The sequence below is a fragment of the Dreissena polymorpha genome, chromosome 3 (genome assembly GCF_020536995.1).
Source record: "Dreissena polymorpha isolate Duluth1 chromosome 3, UMN_Dpol_1.0, whole genome shotgun sequence".
Lineage (NCBI taxonomy): Eukaryota > Metazoa > Mollusca > Bivalvia > Myida > Dreissenidae > Dreissena > Dreissena polymorpha.
In genome coordinates this window covers 72,333,187-72,347,637 of record NC_068357.1, presented here as the reverse complement: position 1 = coordinate 72,347,637, position 14,451 = coordinate 72,333,187, and the positions used below count along the sequence as shown (strand labels likewise).

General features: G+C 37.4%; 1 protein-coding gene across 1 annotated transcript; it reads right to left on the bottom strand.

Moving 5' to 3' along the window:
* Positions 1 to 1,106: 1,106 nt before the first annotated feature.
* LOC127872326 (uncharacterized) lies at positions 1,107 to 12,906 on the bottom strand. Its single transcript, XM_052415656.1, has 6 exons — positions 12,663 to 12,906; positions 11,798 to 12,127; positions 10,875 to 11,034; positions 4,862 to 4,955; positions 3,319 to 3,445; positions 1,107 to 1,340 (listed from the first exon to the last, which is right to left on the bottom strand). The coding sequence occupies exons 1-6, from the start codon at positions 12,904 to 12,906 to the stop codon at positions 1,141 to 1,143; spliced, it is 1,155 nt and encodes a 384-aa protein (XP_052271616.1). The 3' UTR covers positions 1,107 to 1,140.
* Between the last annotated feature and the right edge of the window lie 1,545 nt (positions 12,907 to 14,451).

Genomic DNA, 14,451 nt, shown 5'->3' with positions numbered 1-14,451 from the left:
ACTGTCTTCACAATCCAGAGATCGCTGGTTCGATCCCCCGCTGCACCTAACCTACTAACTCGTCTTTCGCACGAGACGTTAAACCGAGGTGCAGTGTACTAGGTGCTATACACCGGGCACTAAAAGACCCAGGGTCACCTCTGGAACGGGGTGTCTCCTGTATCTTGCACTATCCCCCGTAACCAACTAACACGTCTTTCTGGGGGCGATGGCCATATGGGAGACAATCCCGGTGCACTCGATAAAAAATAATGAAGAAGAAGAAGTTTGAATCATTAATGTGTCCTCTTGAGTTAGTACAAAGTTTTTCTAAGATTCGAAATGGGGATCTAGAATTTGGACGCATGTGACCCAGATTTAAATTCCAGCTAGATATTTTAAAATAAACATTCTGATCAAGTTTCATTCAAGATTGGGTCATAAATATTGTCTCTTGAGTGGCAAAGTATTTTTTCTAAGATTTTGGCATTGATATTCAGATCAACATTCTGATTAAGTTTCACCAAGCTGAGTCATAATTGTGGCCTGTAGAGTGGTAACAAGGTTTTCCTAAGCTTTTAATTAGTGACCCAGTTTTTGGACTCGTGTGACCCAGATGCAAAGTTGACCTTGATTTTATCTTGATAAACATTATGACCAGTTTTTTCAAAAACAAAAAGAAAGATGTTGCCTCTATAGTGGTAATGAGCTAAAAGTTTACAACACACCCCAGACACTGCACAATACAGGACATAGGGTGATCACAATAGCCCATCTTGAGCCTTTGTGGTCAGACACTGCACAATACAAGACATAGGGTGATCACAATAGCTCATCTTGAGCCTTTGTGGTCAGACACTGCACAATACAAGACATAGGGTGATCACAATAGCTCATCTTGAGCCTTTGTGGTCAGACACTGCACAATACAAGACATAGGGTGATCACAATAGCTCATCTTGAGCCTTTGTGGTCAGACACTGCACAATACAAGACATAGGGTGATCACAATAGCTCATCTTGAGCCTTTGTGGTCAGACACTGCACAATACAAGACATAGGGTGATCACAATAGCTCATCTTGAGCCCTTGTGGTCAGGTAAGCTGATAAGTATTACAATTTCAAATTTGATAATGTACATTTTTAATGTAAATGAAAGATCAAGTTTTATGACAAGTTTCTAGTAAAACGCTCTCCAATAGAATGTCATCTCCATTATTGACGTAGACCTGATGCAGCCAGCATGCCGAGTAGAACATGACAGTATTCCTGTCTGTAGCATGACATATGTTCTCAGCAACGTTGTGTTTTAACTTCATTTCTTGGCTGTACTTGTCTGAAATTTCTGTGAACACCTCAGCTGTAACAACATGCAAATTACAAATTTCAACTTTATAAAGATGTTATAAAAGTTGATTACAATGCTTGATGTGCTATGGCTAGTATTACAAGTGTACATAAAATTACAATGAAACAAACAAGATTATTTGTTGGACAACTCCAAATGCATCAGTTATTTGCTGGAGAGCCTATTTTAATAAAGGTAAAGGTCCAAAGGTTGCGTGATATGAATGGATAGGAATTGTCTTAAGGTTCTACTGTCAAATGGTTCTAGCAGAATATGTATAACTCATTGAATATATTAATAACCCAAATTAATTAATTATTTATTATTAATTATTTTTAGGCCAAATTAAGCTTTGCTCATATATATAAATATAGACAGATATTCAATTGTCATATGCAACAACTGTGTAAGTATCAAATATGCAAGATGAAATGTTAAATATCTGCTGTTCCTGTCAACATTATAAGAATTTACAGGGCTACAGTCATGGTCAATATTGATCTGTTACATATACAGTTATTGTAAACACGTTCACATGGGGATGTCCTGAAGGCTGATTGGCTGATATGATTACCAAGAATAATGTTAGTTAAAATCAAATTCAACAAGGCTATTGTAAAGCAATATGGTCCCCTACCGGATCCACCATTGTCAGAAATTCCACTATTTTCAGATTATTATTTTTTGGTTGCCATAGCAACCACAATTTTTGACGTAGTAACAAAATGAAATGACGTGCATAATGTCCATATTGCCATCTATCCAAGTTGCAAGTTTCATGAAAAAATGTTAAGAACTTTCAAAGTTATCGCAGGATCCAGAAAAGTGTGACAGACAGACAGACTCACAGACAGACTCACAGACAGACTCACAGATGCACAAAGCGCAAACCATAAGTCCCTTCCGGTGAAACCGGTAGGGGACAATAAAGAACGTTTGTCAAAGGTGATGTAGGGCAAGTGTGGTTATTGTTTGTCCCACTACACAAGTGTGATGGATAATGAAGGCGCCAAAAATCTAGACCAAATTTGCTTAATTTATGAATGTCAGATTAAGAAGAAAATTGAACTGCGTAAAAAAAGGGTTCACAACCAACTTGCTATTTCGTTTCAATTTAACTTGTTGAGCACATTCTTGGTAAAAGGCATACGTACCCATCTATGTTTGTCTAGGATTATATTAAACATACAGTTACCAGTATATTTAAATCAAAAGTTCAGTGTGAAACTTATGTATCTCACCTATAAATGTTATGTAGAGACGTTGTTTGAAACTTAATTTCTAATGAATTATGTAGAAGGCAATCTTTTAAAGGGGCCTTTTTCACAGATTTTATCATGTTTTGAAGTTTGCCATTAAATGCTTTATATTCAAAAATGTAAACATTGGATCTAAAAAGCTCAAGTAAAAAAAAAACAAGAATAAAATTAAAGAACGAAAAAAAGTAACCCTCAACTGGGCTCAGACCCCTGACCCCTGGAGTAAAAAGTCTATCGCTTAGACCACTCGACCATCCGCGCTAATACAATGAGTGATGTACTTTATACTTCATATCAACAATCCTTGTAGTTTCACACAACAACAGAACTCTCCAAAATATTCAATTGTTTCGCATTGCAACAATTTATAATTTTCAGGTTTTAAAATCTTCAAAAAAATGCATGTAATGGATATTTTAGAGCATGGTGAATGTTCAGTATTACTGTTTCCTCACAAATATCATAAATACAACGAAAAATGGATAATTTAAAACAAGTTTTTTAATTTTGTCAATTTACCAAAACATGAAAAGGCCCCTTTAAAAGAAAGAAGTGTTTGCTTTGGAACAAAGAGGTCAAATGAATCCAGTTTGTCTATTGGTATTACATCTGTTATGTATCGTACTTTTGAGTTAAGAGATCCTGTGATTCCGTGATACTAAAGTGGGAAAGTCTTGCATCAAGAGTCCTGTGTTGCTGAATGACTAACAGACTGTACACTGTCTACTTACCAAACCTTCCAACATCCCAGGTTTGAAACAAAATAATGGAGGATGATTCTGGCTTGTTGAATTTCTCAAGTGCAGCCACACCCCTGGACATTTCAACCACAGTGTTCAAGCGGGCAACAACCTTTTCCTGCAAAACATATCATTTTCCGATGAAAGTACATAATTGTCATTTACAAGTGCTAATTTATAGTACATAATTGTCATTTACAAGTGCTAATTTATAGTACATAATTGTCATTTACAAGTGCTAATTTATAGTACATAATTGTCATTTACAAGTGCTAATTTATAGTACATAATTGTCATTTACAAGTGCTAATTTATAGATGCACAGCAAGTACTGGATAGAGTGAACAGATCATTTATTACCAGTCAATAATTTAGAATGCCGCGATATTTTTATGCTTGAGAGTATTTCAGAACAAGAAACCGTCGGAGACGGGTGATGCTCCCCAAAGTGTTTTTTTGTCACAATATTGCACTATATATTCAGATAAAAGGAAACGTCTTGAGGGCACAGTAGTTGGGGGGACAAGATTTTTTTAATAAAATTTCAAAGGGCCATAACTCTGTGAAAAATCATCCGACCAGAACCCGCTGATAATATGCACATCTCCTCTTGGTAGTGAAGCTTCCCATAAAGTTTCATTGAATTCCAGTCATAAGTTGCTGAGAAATAGCCCGGACAAGAAAAGCACTATATGTACAGTTAATGGAAAATTTCAAAGGGCCATAACTCTGTGAAAAATCATCCGACCAGAACCCACTGATAATATGCACATCTCTTCTTGATAGTGAAGCTTCCCATTAAGTTTCATTGAATTCCGGTCATTAGTTGCTGAGAAATAGCCCGGACAAGAATTGCACTACATGTACAGTTAATGGAAAATTTCAAAGAGACATAACTCTGTGAAAAATCATCCGACCAGAACCCGCTGATAATATGCACATCTTCTCTTGGTAGTGAAGCTACCCATAAAGTTTCATTGAACTCCGGTCATTAGTTGCTGAGAAATAGCCCGGACAAGAATTGCACTATATGTACAGTTAATGGAAAATTTCAAAGGGCCATAACTCTGTGAAAAATCATCCGACCAGAACCCGCTGATAATATGCACATCTGCTCTTGATAGTGAAGCTTCCCATAAAGTTTCATTGAATTCCAGTCATTAGTTGCTGAGAAATAGCCTGGACAAAAATTGTGCGCAGACGGACACACGGACGGACAGACGAAGCGGCGACTATATGCTCCCTCCAAAATAAATTTTGGGGGAGCATAAAAATTGCTATGCAAGTTTGTAAAACTACAACATACATCAGGGATTGTTTGAATACTGGAATTGGTAAGTAGGTCCAAAGTACTTGATAGAAATTATTTCTAGTCCTGTGAACTTATGAATACTTGAGTAAGTAGATAAAAAGTACAAGATCCATGCATTGAAAAAAGCATGACAGATTTACCTAATAATAATTGTACATTTAATAGATGCCAAAGAAAATTAATGTTATCTTAATTTAAACTATAACCTTGATGCATTTATACCATGCGCTCCAGAACTGTTTCTAGTTTCTCACACAGGGGCAGCAAGGAATCTGGCAACATTTCTGACTCTGGAGTTTCTTCATTTTTGCTCAGGCTGTAAAAAAATCCAAGCTAATACTTGTTTTTAATGTTTACTTGTAACACTTGTACAGAAAGAAGTGTTTGACATAAATTTCGACAATATATTTTTTCACTAACTAATAGTTTTTTTTTCATGTTTTCTTGTATATCTTAATTTCTTTTAATCAGTGCTAACGACATGGATTGAAGCAAAGCTGCGTTCTGGTTTTTGGAGATTGAATTGGCAACAATTAAATGTCTTTAGAACTTTCTCTAGTTTCTGAGACAGCAATATCCAGTTAGTTTTGTGTTGAAACCTAGATAAAAAAAGGAAATACAACTGTATAAATGTCTATTAAAACTTCATATGCAAACACATTATTGTACCTTACTACAATGCGTGATAATCCAATAAACAATGAAAAGCAACATTTTTCTCTGCTGGAAGAGCAGTAAGTATGTATTAAACACAGGTTTTTTTTCACAATTTTGTGAATGGGGCTGGGTCGTTTTTGATCAGGATAAATCACATTGTTTTGACTAAAATTTAGAAATAAGTGTTACTCTTTTCTTGCTAACAAATGCTTTAAGATTGCGAATGAAAATGTGTTCAATATTATATTTACCAAGCTTCAACTTATAAAGCTGGATTGGAGATAAACTCAGTGTTGAGATTGATTTAACAAGAGAGTCGCTCACCTGAGATACAAAGGAACTGACCTGTTCTGTGCAGCCCAAGATGTCATTAGAACAAAATGTTCTTACCAACTTTCATGACTAGTGAACACCCATTGCAGCCACTTTTTTCAACAAACCAGAACCATTTTCATACACATCCAAGATACCATTGAAACAAATATACTGACAAAGTTTCATGAAGATTCATAAGTCCATATAAGGAAAAATGCCCCGCCCACTGGTGGCCATGTTTTTCAAGCAACTGGAACCATTTTCGAACTTGTCCAAAATATCATTGGGACAAATCTTCTGACAAAGTTTTATTATGATCGTACAATAAATACGGCTTCTAGGGTGTTAACAAGGTTTAACTATAGCTATATAAGAAAAAATGCCACGCCCCCTTGGCGGCCATGTTTTTCCACCTACCGGAACCATTTATGAACTCATCCAAGATATCATTGGGACAAATCTTCTGACCAGTTCGAAAGGTTTTACAAAGGCATGATATATAGCCATCAGTGTCCGACAAATCCATTGCCCGGAGCCCGGGGGCTACCAAAATTTTTCATCGGGCTACTGAAATTTTCCAGCTGACGCCCGCCGGGCTACTAATAAATCTATAAGAGCGGTAGCCCGGTCACGCTATAATTCTATTGTTGGCTATAAGTATGCATTGTGCTATTTTATGCCAGAATAAAGATATGTAATGTTATATTGACAGACATACGTAGGATAAACACGCTGACCATGTGTTTGTACACTGTGTATTGCTTATAATCCGAAAACAAAGTGCAATCAATTATCTAATCAGTCACCAATCACTTGCGGTAATGTCTTTAAGGTTACAATATACCAAAAGATTTCCTACACAAATTCAATGTAAAAGCAATAACTTCAACAAAAAATAAAGTCAAACTTTTGCGCATAGAGACCCCCATAACCATACCTTTTCTTAAAGAGCATTCCAAGCCGCAATGATTTAGACAATAAAAAAGGGGGGTCATGCGTTTTGCAAGAAAGAACTCGATGCGAATCAGCGGTCACTGTTTTACAGCCATCAATTTACCGGGTTCGTACCAGTGGATGAGGGTTTCCCGCCATCTGTCAAAGTCTCATGTAGTCTTTAACCTTCAAGCAAATGAGTGAATTTCTGTTAAACATCAATGTTTTCCCTACCACATGCACAAAGAAACATTCTAAAATAAAGTCATGGCAAGTGCCCACACAGAAAATTGTGTCTTCTTATAAATGATGTTCAGGTTTTTAAAGAGTATAGCATTGCACTCCCAAAAGATTTAGTATATTGTAACCTTAACAGTAACAGTGTATTTTAATCATCCAATCAGAATCAACATCTGTCGTCTGCTTATAATATAATGAGAGCCGGTTGGATAGTTGGCGCACATGATGCAACATCATTTCGCAGTTTGGAATTCTTTGTTAACCGCAACAATGAGTAATAGCGACAACGTTTTTGATGTCGTTAAATATCCAAGGACGCCGAACATTAAATAAATCAAAACAATAGCGGATTCTTCAAAACGGTAACGAAACCGAAAATGAATATTAATGACAACTTTGTGAACGCGGTTAACACCTGCTAATTAGTTTGCATTGTCAATTAATAATTGGATTAATCGACTGTTAATCAATAATCCCATATATGCCCGATTTATATTTTTAAAACCAAATTATGGGTGGGTAATATAGACGATAAGAGTCATAAACACAAACGTTTGAAATTTTCTAAAGTGTCAAATGAATTTCGGCATACTCAGTATGGTTCTATTTAAAGATATGATGAAATAAGCTCCCAATCAGGACCGTTGTATTGCAACATGCGTAAATAACCTGCCACGGTTTGCACGCGTTTTGTACAGCTATTTTAGGTTACAAAATTCTACATTTAAGAAATGAATTTCTTTGTCCTGATAAAAAGCGCGCGAAAATTGGCGTGGGTGTATTTATTTGTAAATAAAAATTTCGTAGCGGGTACAACATTGAGATAATTTAATTTCAATTAAAAGTTTCGTTGAGAATTTCAACTAAAGTACCGAGGTATCTCGCGAATTATTTGGCATTGACATTTTCTCTTAATAAAATATCATGTAAACACGCTGTATCGTTACCGTTACGCTGTATCAGTTCCTTCATTATTGAAACAATTATTGTATTGTATACTGACTGCACACAAGTGTTGTAACCAAAGACCTATAGCTATCTATAGGTCTTTGTTGTAACATACGGATGCCATATGTTGATTCGGACAGTACTTAAAGTCGGGCACAAGTAAATAAATGATTTGATGCTCTTGATTTCTTGAAACTCGGTATTTGTTGTTAAAAAGGGAAATTGCATTGATTAATACCATACGAGTCAATCGTATTGATCATCTAAATGCTTTATTTACGTTTACGACTCAACGTGCTGTCCGAATTTAAGTACACATACATGTGCTCATACATGTAATATCTTCATGTAGTATATGATTTTCTTTGGTACATTTACATTTAAGTACACGGTGCCTGTACTGTAACTTTAATTTACGATATTGACTGTGAACATCAGACTACTTGCTGTTTTATGTATATGTATGGATACATATTATGTATATGTAAATGAAGAAATAAAATAAAGATGAAAATCTGCCTCTTATCATTTTGTAGGAAAATTTTATGGGCTACCAAATATTTTTTTTGGTAGCCCAGTGGGCTACCTGAAAAATAAGAAATTTGTCGGACACTGTAGCCATATTAGGAAAAATGCCCCGCCCCCTGGTGGCCATGTTTTTTTAGCAATCAAAACCATTTTCGAACTCATCCAAGATATCATTAGGACAAATCTTCTGACCAAGTTTCATGAAGATCGGAAAAATAAATGTGGCCGCTAGATTGTTAACAAGGTTTTACTATAGCCATATAAGGAAAAATGCCCCGCCCCCTGGCGGCCATGTTTTTTAACCAACCGGCATCATTTTTTTTCTTGTCCAAGATATTATTGGGATGAATCTTCTGACCAATTTTCATGAAGATCGGACAATTAATGTGGACTCTAGAGTGTTAACAAGATTTTACTATAGCCATAAATAGCCATATAAGGAAAAATGCCCCGGCCCTTGGCAGCCATGTTTTTCAAGCAAACGTAACCATTTTCAAACTCATTCAAGATATCATTAAGAACAATCTTCTGACCAAATTTCATGAAGATTGGACAATAAATGTGACCTCTAGAGTGTTCACAAGGTTTTACTATAGCCATATAAGGAACAATGCCCCGCCCCTTAGCAGCCATGTTTTTCAAGCAAACGTAACCATTTTCGAACTCATCCAAGATATCATACAGACCAATCTTCTGATTAAATTTCATGAAGATTGGAAAATAAATGTGGCCTCTAGAGTGTTAACAAGGTTTTACTAAAGCCATATAAGGAAAATTGCACCGCCCCCTGGCGGCCATGTTTTTTACAGATCTGGACCATTTTCAAACTCGTCCGAGATATTAATGACACCAATGTTTTGACCAAGATTCATGATGATTGGGCAAAATTTGTGACTTCTAGAGTGTTCACAAGGTTTCTCTATAGCCATATAAGGAATACTCCCCAGCCCCCTGGCGGCCATGTTTTTCAACTGACTGGAACCATTTTTGAACTCAACCAATATATCATTTAGACAAACATTTTGACAAAGTTACATAAACATTGGGCATCAAATGTGACTTCTACAGTGTTCACAAGGTTTTTCTTTCTTTAACCTAGTGACCTAGTTTTTGACCCAGCATGACCCAGTTTCAAACTCAGTCGAGGTATCAATGGGACAAATGTTCTGACCAAATTTCATTAAGATCAGACAATAAATGTGGCCTCTAGAATGTTCACAAGGTAAAATGTTGACGATGCACGACTGACAACACACGAAGGACAAAAGGCGATCACAAAAGCTCACCATGAGCACAACAGCTAAAAAGTACACATCTGGAAACTTTCAATTGGGAACTTTTTAGGTCCCATTTAGGAACAAGGGCTGTTTGTAAAACATGCATGCCCCCCCATATGGGCTGTCAGTTGTAGTGGCAGCCATTGTGTGAATACGTTTTTGGCACTGTAACCTTGACCTTTGACCTATTGACCTAAAAATCAATAGGGGTCATCTGCGAGTCATGATCAATGTACCTATGAAGTTTCATGATCCTAGGCATAAGCTTTCTTGAGTTATCATCCGGAAACCATTTTACTGTGTCAAGTCACCATGACCTTGACCTTTGACCTAGTGACCTGAAAGTCAATAAGGGTCATCTGCGAGTCATGATCAATGTACCTATGAAGTTTCATGATCCTAGGCATAAGCGTTCTTGAGTTATCATCCGGAAACCATTTTTCTAAGTTGAGTAACCGTGACCTTGACCTTTGACCTAGCAACCTGAAAATCAATAGGGGTCATCTGCGAGTCATGATCAATGTACCTATGAAGTTTCATGATCCTAGGCATAAGCTTTCTTGAGTAAGCATCCAGAAACCATTTTACTATTTTGGTTCACTGTGACCTTGACCTTTGACCAAGTGACCTGAAAAAAATAGGGGTCATCTGTGAGTCATGATCAATGTACCTATGAAGTTTCATGATCCTAGGCATAAGCGTTCTTGAGTTATCATCCGGAAACCATTTTACTATTTCGGGTCACTGTGACCTTTGACCTAGTGACCTGAAAATCAATAGGGGTCATCTGCGAGTCATGACCAATGTACCTATGAAGTTTCATGATCCTAGGCATAAGCGTTCTTGAGTTATCATCCGGAAACCATTTTACTATTTCGGGTCACTGTGACCTTGATCTTTGACCTAGTGATCTGAAAATCAATAGGTCTCATCTGCGAGTCATGATCAATGTACCTATGAAGTTTCATGATCCTACGCATAAGCATTCTTGAGTTATCATCCGGAAACCATTTTACTATTTCCAGTCACCGTGACCTTGACCTTTGACCTAGTGACCTCAAAATCAATAGAGGTCATCTGCGAGTCATGATCAATGTACCTATGAAGTTTCATGATCCTAGGCCTAAGCGTTCTTGAGTTATCATCCGGAAACCATCTGGTGGACGGACGGACATACGGACGGACGGATGGACCGACATGTGCAAAACAATATACCCCCTCTTCTTCGAAGGGGGGCATGAATATATATACTTTAAAAAAAAAATGCAATTTGGAATAGGTCCCTTTAACAGACCAAAATTTACAAAAAAACACCGTGACACCACATAAGAAATTACATTTTCTCTAGCTTGATGTTTGCTATTTCATTGACAATGTCTGCCCCTTCTGTATTTAGTACCCTCCACTTGAGGATATAATTGTGGAGGTCAGCTGCTCCATCCTTCAGCTTCCTGGCACTGCCTGTCAAAGTCCCTGACAGGTTCTGAGATGGAGATCCTGCCATACAAACAAATTACAGAACTTGATAAACAAATGTTTAAATTCTTCTTAGTTCTCATTTTTAAACAAACATTTTGCAGTGGCGTTGTGGATATGATGTCCACCTTGCGATCAGGAGGACATGGGTTCAATTGTGTTCTTCAGATCTCCCCCAAAGACACAAATAAGGTTTTGGATGCAATCAAACTAAAATAAATAATTTTAAAGTAAACAACCATAAATAGAATGTTGCAACTTGAGAAAATATGAGAGATCTGTAACCCGTTCCTCAACAGGTTGTTATGAGTGGGGTACCAATACGCCGGGTGCCAGTCATTAAATAATGCATTTGCGAAACATTTTCCTTGAACATTTTCGTCACCATTGATATATGTTCGCGTTTTAAAACGAGAAACAACAAGGTTTTTAACATCAGTGAAAATCGGTATAATTTGGACGGCACAGGATAAATATGGACACGACAGGGTGAAAATACCGACATCAAATTTTTGATAGGGAAAATACGGACAATTAATTGTTTTTTTTAAAATATATTCTGAAGCTTGGTTATTTTATTATATATATTTTTGTTATATCTGTTTAAATTTGAAACACGATTATTTAACATTTCAATCGACTTCATCTTCAAGAGAAATGGTTGTAACAAGATGATGTTATATCAGTCTATTTACGCTAGCCTATTATATTTTGTAGGCTAGGTCCTACGTCACTCGCTTTTTTTCCGCTCAAGATTTCAGTTTCTTTGGTTGAGACTTAGCACTTTTGCTAAGTTTCTTTTCCAACTTCAAACGCTTCTGTAGCACCACGTCTGCACTGGTCAAAAGCTTGTGACTTGTGCAAATTTCACGTTTAGACTGGCCGACTGGTCTTTCGGTGGTTGTGGGCAGTAGGAACAGGGCATCAATGTTGCTGAGCACTGTAATGTTGTCTGTCTCGCTGACATTCGCCTCCTCCTCCTTTGTAAGTCCGCTGCATGACAGAAGGTCTACAAGTTGTTGTGGATCTGCGATATCGAGTAGAGGAGATGCGCTATCAAAGCTCATGTCAGCCACAGACTCAAAGCTTGCATTGGTGGTCAATCCTGATGCTTCTGCATCATTAAAAGAAGAGACATGAATTGGCGCAAGAACTGCTTGGTCAGTTGATGTAGCAAAAGGTGCTTTGTAACCTAGTAGTGACTCATTAATGGCAGTACAAGTATTCGGACCGACGGGCAACTCTGTAAGTCTACTTGGGTTGAATGCTTTCATTGCCTTTCTGTTGAGAGGTGCGATGCCACAGGCTTGAAAGCCATTCTGTATATTTACATAGTTCACAACGTTGTCCCATGCTCGTGAAAATAGACTGGGGTAGGTATACTTCGTTATCTGATGCAATGGGTTCTCCGTTAAAAATGTTGAACATGCATCGTTGTATGCACGTTTGAGCGGACCAAATACAGTGCGGTCAAGTGGTTGAAGATAATGTGTGCAATGCGGGGGGAAAGGCCAAAAGGATAATGTTTTCTTCAATTGCCCTTTCAATTATAGAGAGGGTTTCATGGGAGCCATGACCATCAAGAAGTAGAAGTTGACGTCTGTCGGGTCCACAATGTTTGAGAAAGACCTGGTTAAACAATTCCTCACCGATGTCATCCGATATCCATCCATTTTTCTGGTACGTCCAGACTGAACCCTCTGGTGCATCTTCTGTCCGGTATGTCAGCAGGGAGTGTGAAGTTTTACCTTTGGTTATGAACACAGGCAGCATTCGAGACCCAGCAGCGTTGACATAGGCCATTACCGTCAAGTTTGACGATTTGGCGCTTACTTTGCTGACAACAGATTGTTCTCCTTTGTCAGCATGCACCTTCACAGGGTTATGCTCCATGTTGAACCCTGTTTCAATCGCAGTTCCAGATTCGTTCCGGACGCGCAACCAAATTACCTTCTGCGATAACGGCACCGAGCTGGTCGAAGTATTTATTAAGAACTTCTGAATTTAACATGCGTGCATGCACAGATGTAAGTTTCTCTGGTTTACGGAGAACTAAATCCGGATACCGCCGCTTTAAGTCCTCGAACCAGTCTTTTCCTCCATGAAAATGTATATAGCTGGTTTTGAGCTGTGTTCTTGTGCAGAGCACATGCGTACGTCGAAGAATTTGTCGCCGGCTAAGCCCAACGGCTTATTTAGCCGCCATCTTTATGCTATTGACAATTTTGGGGCAGACCATGTGTAGTTTTGAGTGCAATTTTTCCAGATACACGATCGGCAATTGTAGACTTTGGTACACTGAATTGACTAGCAGCTTGTTGCACCGATAGGCCAGCTTCAACTGCTTTTACTGTCTTTTCTAGCGACTCTTGAGAGTATCCCATAGTCTGACCTCTCTTAGTATACAGATACCACTTAGGCATGGCTGTAAAGGACAGTCACTGTAGTATATATAGAGTAAATATGTTTTGTCCGCCTTGTGTCCAGGTGTTGCAATTATTTGACAAAGGTGCTTATAAAATATGTTGACAAACATCTTTATGGAAATGTTAATTTATTTGAAACTGCCATAAATATATACTGGACGCCTATTTAAAACGTTACCTTAAGATTATTGTGCAAGGAATATTTGTGTGCATTGATAATTAACATTGATTCAATTAGAGAAGCGTTATGTTATATAATGAGGATAATTGGATACTATTTTGTTACTTAATGCACTTAGCTGTGGAATAAAATTAGTTCGATATAGTATGTCCGTGTTTTAACTACTTTGCTGTATTGCAGTAGGCAAAACTCGGACGATTTTAATTGAATAATTGTATATTGCCTCCCTGTTTAAACATTGAAATATTTATTTGTTTCATATAAAAAAAACTTTCAAAAATAGTTTCGCGCGTTTTAAACAATATTTCAGTCACAGGTATACCTTCTATTGATCGCAGATCCACGATCGTAAAAAAGTGTGGTGCTTCAATGTTCGTATATGACGCAAAGAAAGTACAAGGATGTATCTTTGCGCATGTGGATACACGTCATTTTTGTAATGATGCCATTGGTACTTGGAATTGCAAATGCAGTGGAAAATGCTGCAATTGGTCCAAGTCTGCTCCAAATACATGTACGCATATCTTCGTTAAAAACATAAATCTCCGGCAGCATCCGTACTTATACGTCTGTCCGAACATTCCCGGACGTACCCTATTAAACCTTTTATTATGCAAATCCTTTCATAAGCCGAGTATTATGCTATTAAACATTTTTCTAGGTCTACAGTAAAATTGCCAATAGCAGTAATTACCCAAAAGCAGATCAAAATATATTTTAATTATAATGGTTAAATATTTATATCTTTCTCACCGCTTTCTTATTTAAAATGTGTCACTGTCACTTTGTGTCTTCTTGTTATCAAAGCTTTAAAAAGATTCACTAGACTTA

Excerpts from the sequence above, each read along its gene's own strand:
- LOC127872326 (XM_052415656.1), bottom strand. The coding sequence starts at position 12,906 with ATGGAGCATAACCCTGTGAAGGTGCATGCTGACAAAGGAGAACAATCT. Across the intron at positions 3,446-4,861 it reads AAACAGTTCTGGAGCGCATG|GAAAAGGTTGTTGCCCGCTT; the intron begins GTATAAATGCAT and ends TATGTTTTGCAG. Across the intron at positions 1,341-3,318 it reads CTGGGATGTTGGAAGGTTTG|CTGAGGTGTTCACAGAAATT; the intron begins GTAAGTAGACAG and ends ATGTTGTTACAG.